The sequence below is a fragment of the Marmota marmota genome, unplaced genomic scaffold, assembly GCF_001458135.2.
Source record: "Marmota marmota marmota unplaced genomic scaffold, marMar, whole genome shotgun sequence".
NCBI lineage: Eukaryota > Metazoa > Chordata > Mammalia > Rodentia > Sciuridae > Marmota > Marmota marmota.
The window spans coordinates 68,455,391-68,456,196 of NW_025999900.1; the positions used below are offsets into that span (position 1 = coordinate 68,455,391).

The 806-nt window shown below is 66.9% G+C and overlaps 1 protein-coding gene across 1 annotated transcript in view; it reads right to left on the bottom strand.

Moving 5' to 3' along the window:
* Jag2 (jagged canonical Notch ligand 2) overlaps window positions 1-806 on the bottom strand; it is a 17,104-nt gene that overhangs the window by 6,039 nt on the left and 10,259 nt on the right. Inside the window, exons 14-15 of the mRNA XM_048799542.1 lie at window positions 761-765; window positions 356-604 (exon numbers count right to left, since the gene is read on the bottom strand). Of these exons, the coding sequence (XP_048655499.1) occupies window positions 356-604; window positions 761-765 (254 nt within the window). The remainder of the gene's footprint in view (window positions 1-355; window positions 605-760; window positions 766-806) is intronic.

Consider the following 806-nt stretch of genomic DNA (forward strand, 5'->3'; position numbering starts at 1 on the left):
CCCCCCCCCGTCCTGGGGCAGCAGGTCCACCCAGGGAGATGGGGAGGGGAGGAGGGGCTGGAGGGGCTCAGGTTCTAAGACCCCAGGGGGGATGGGCAGGTCAGCTCTGGGCACCCAGACGACTAGGGCAGGACCTTGGCAGGAAGGAGAACTACCCACAAAGCTGCAGGCAACAACCCAGATCAGGCAGCCACCTGTGGTCCAGGACCCAGATGGCCAGGTAAACAGGAAGCCCAGCCTGGACCTGCTCTCCCAGCCTCCCCCATGCCCAATGGCACCCAGGATGCAATGACCCCTTCATCTGAGTCCACAGGAGCACAGGCAGCCCTGGGCTGTGGGAGTGTGCACCACCTACCCGGGGCACCTGGTCACCATCGAAGCGTAGTGTGAGGCGTGCACAGTTGTTGTCCAGGTGGCCAGAGCGCGGCAGGCAGGGTGTGCTGGGTGGCAGGTGCTCCCCTGCACCACACTCCCCCCAGGCCTCGCAGGGCGGCTGCAGGCACTGGCCTGGGGCCTTCTCTCGGCACTGCTGCCCGGGTGGGCACTGGGCACTGAGGGCGGCAGGCTGGCCAGACAGCAGACAGGGCTTCCACCCACACCACACCTGGGGCAGGCATGGACATCACGGGGACATCAGCGGGTCCCCCATGCAGCCCTTCCCCCACCATCCAGGCCCTAGGAGCCAGGCTGAACACCACAGTTCAGAAAGCTTTTCCACCGGAGCAGGTGGCCCTGTGAACCCAGGCCCAGCCTCAGTTGCCCCAACTGCACAAGGAGGGGTGGGGCCTGGCTGGGCCCAGGGGCCC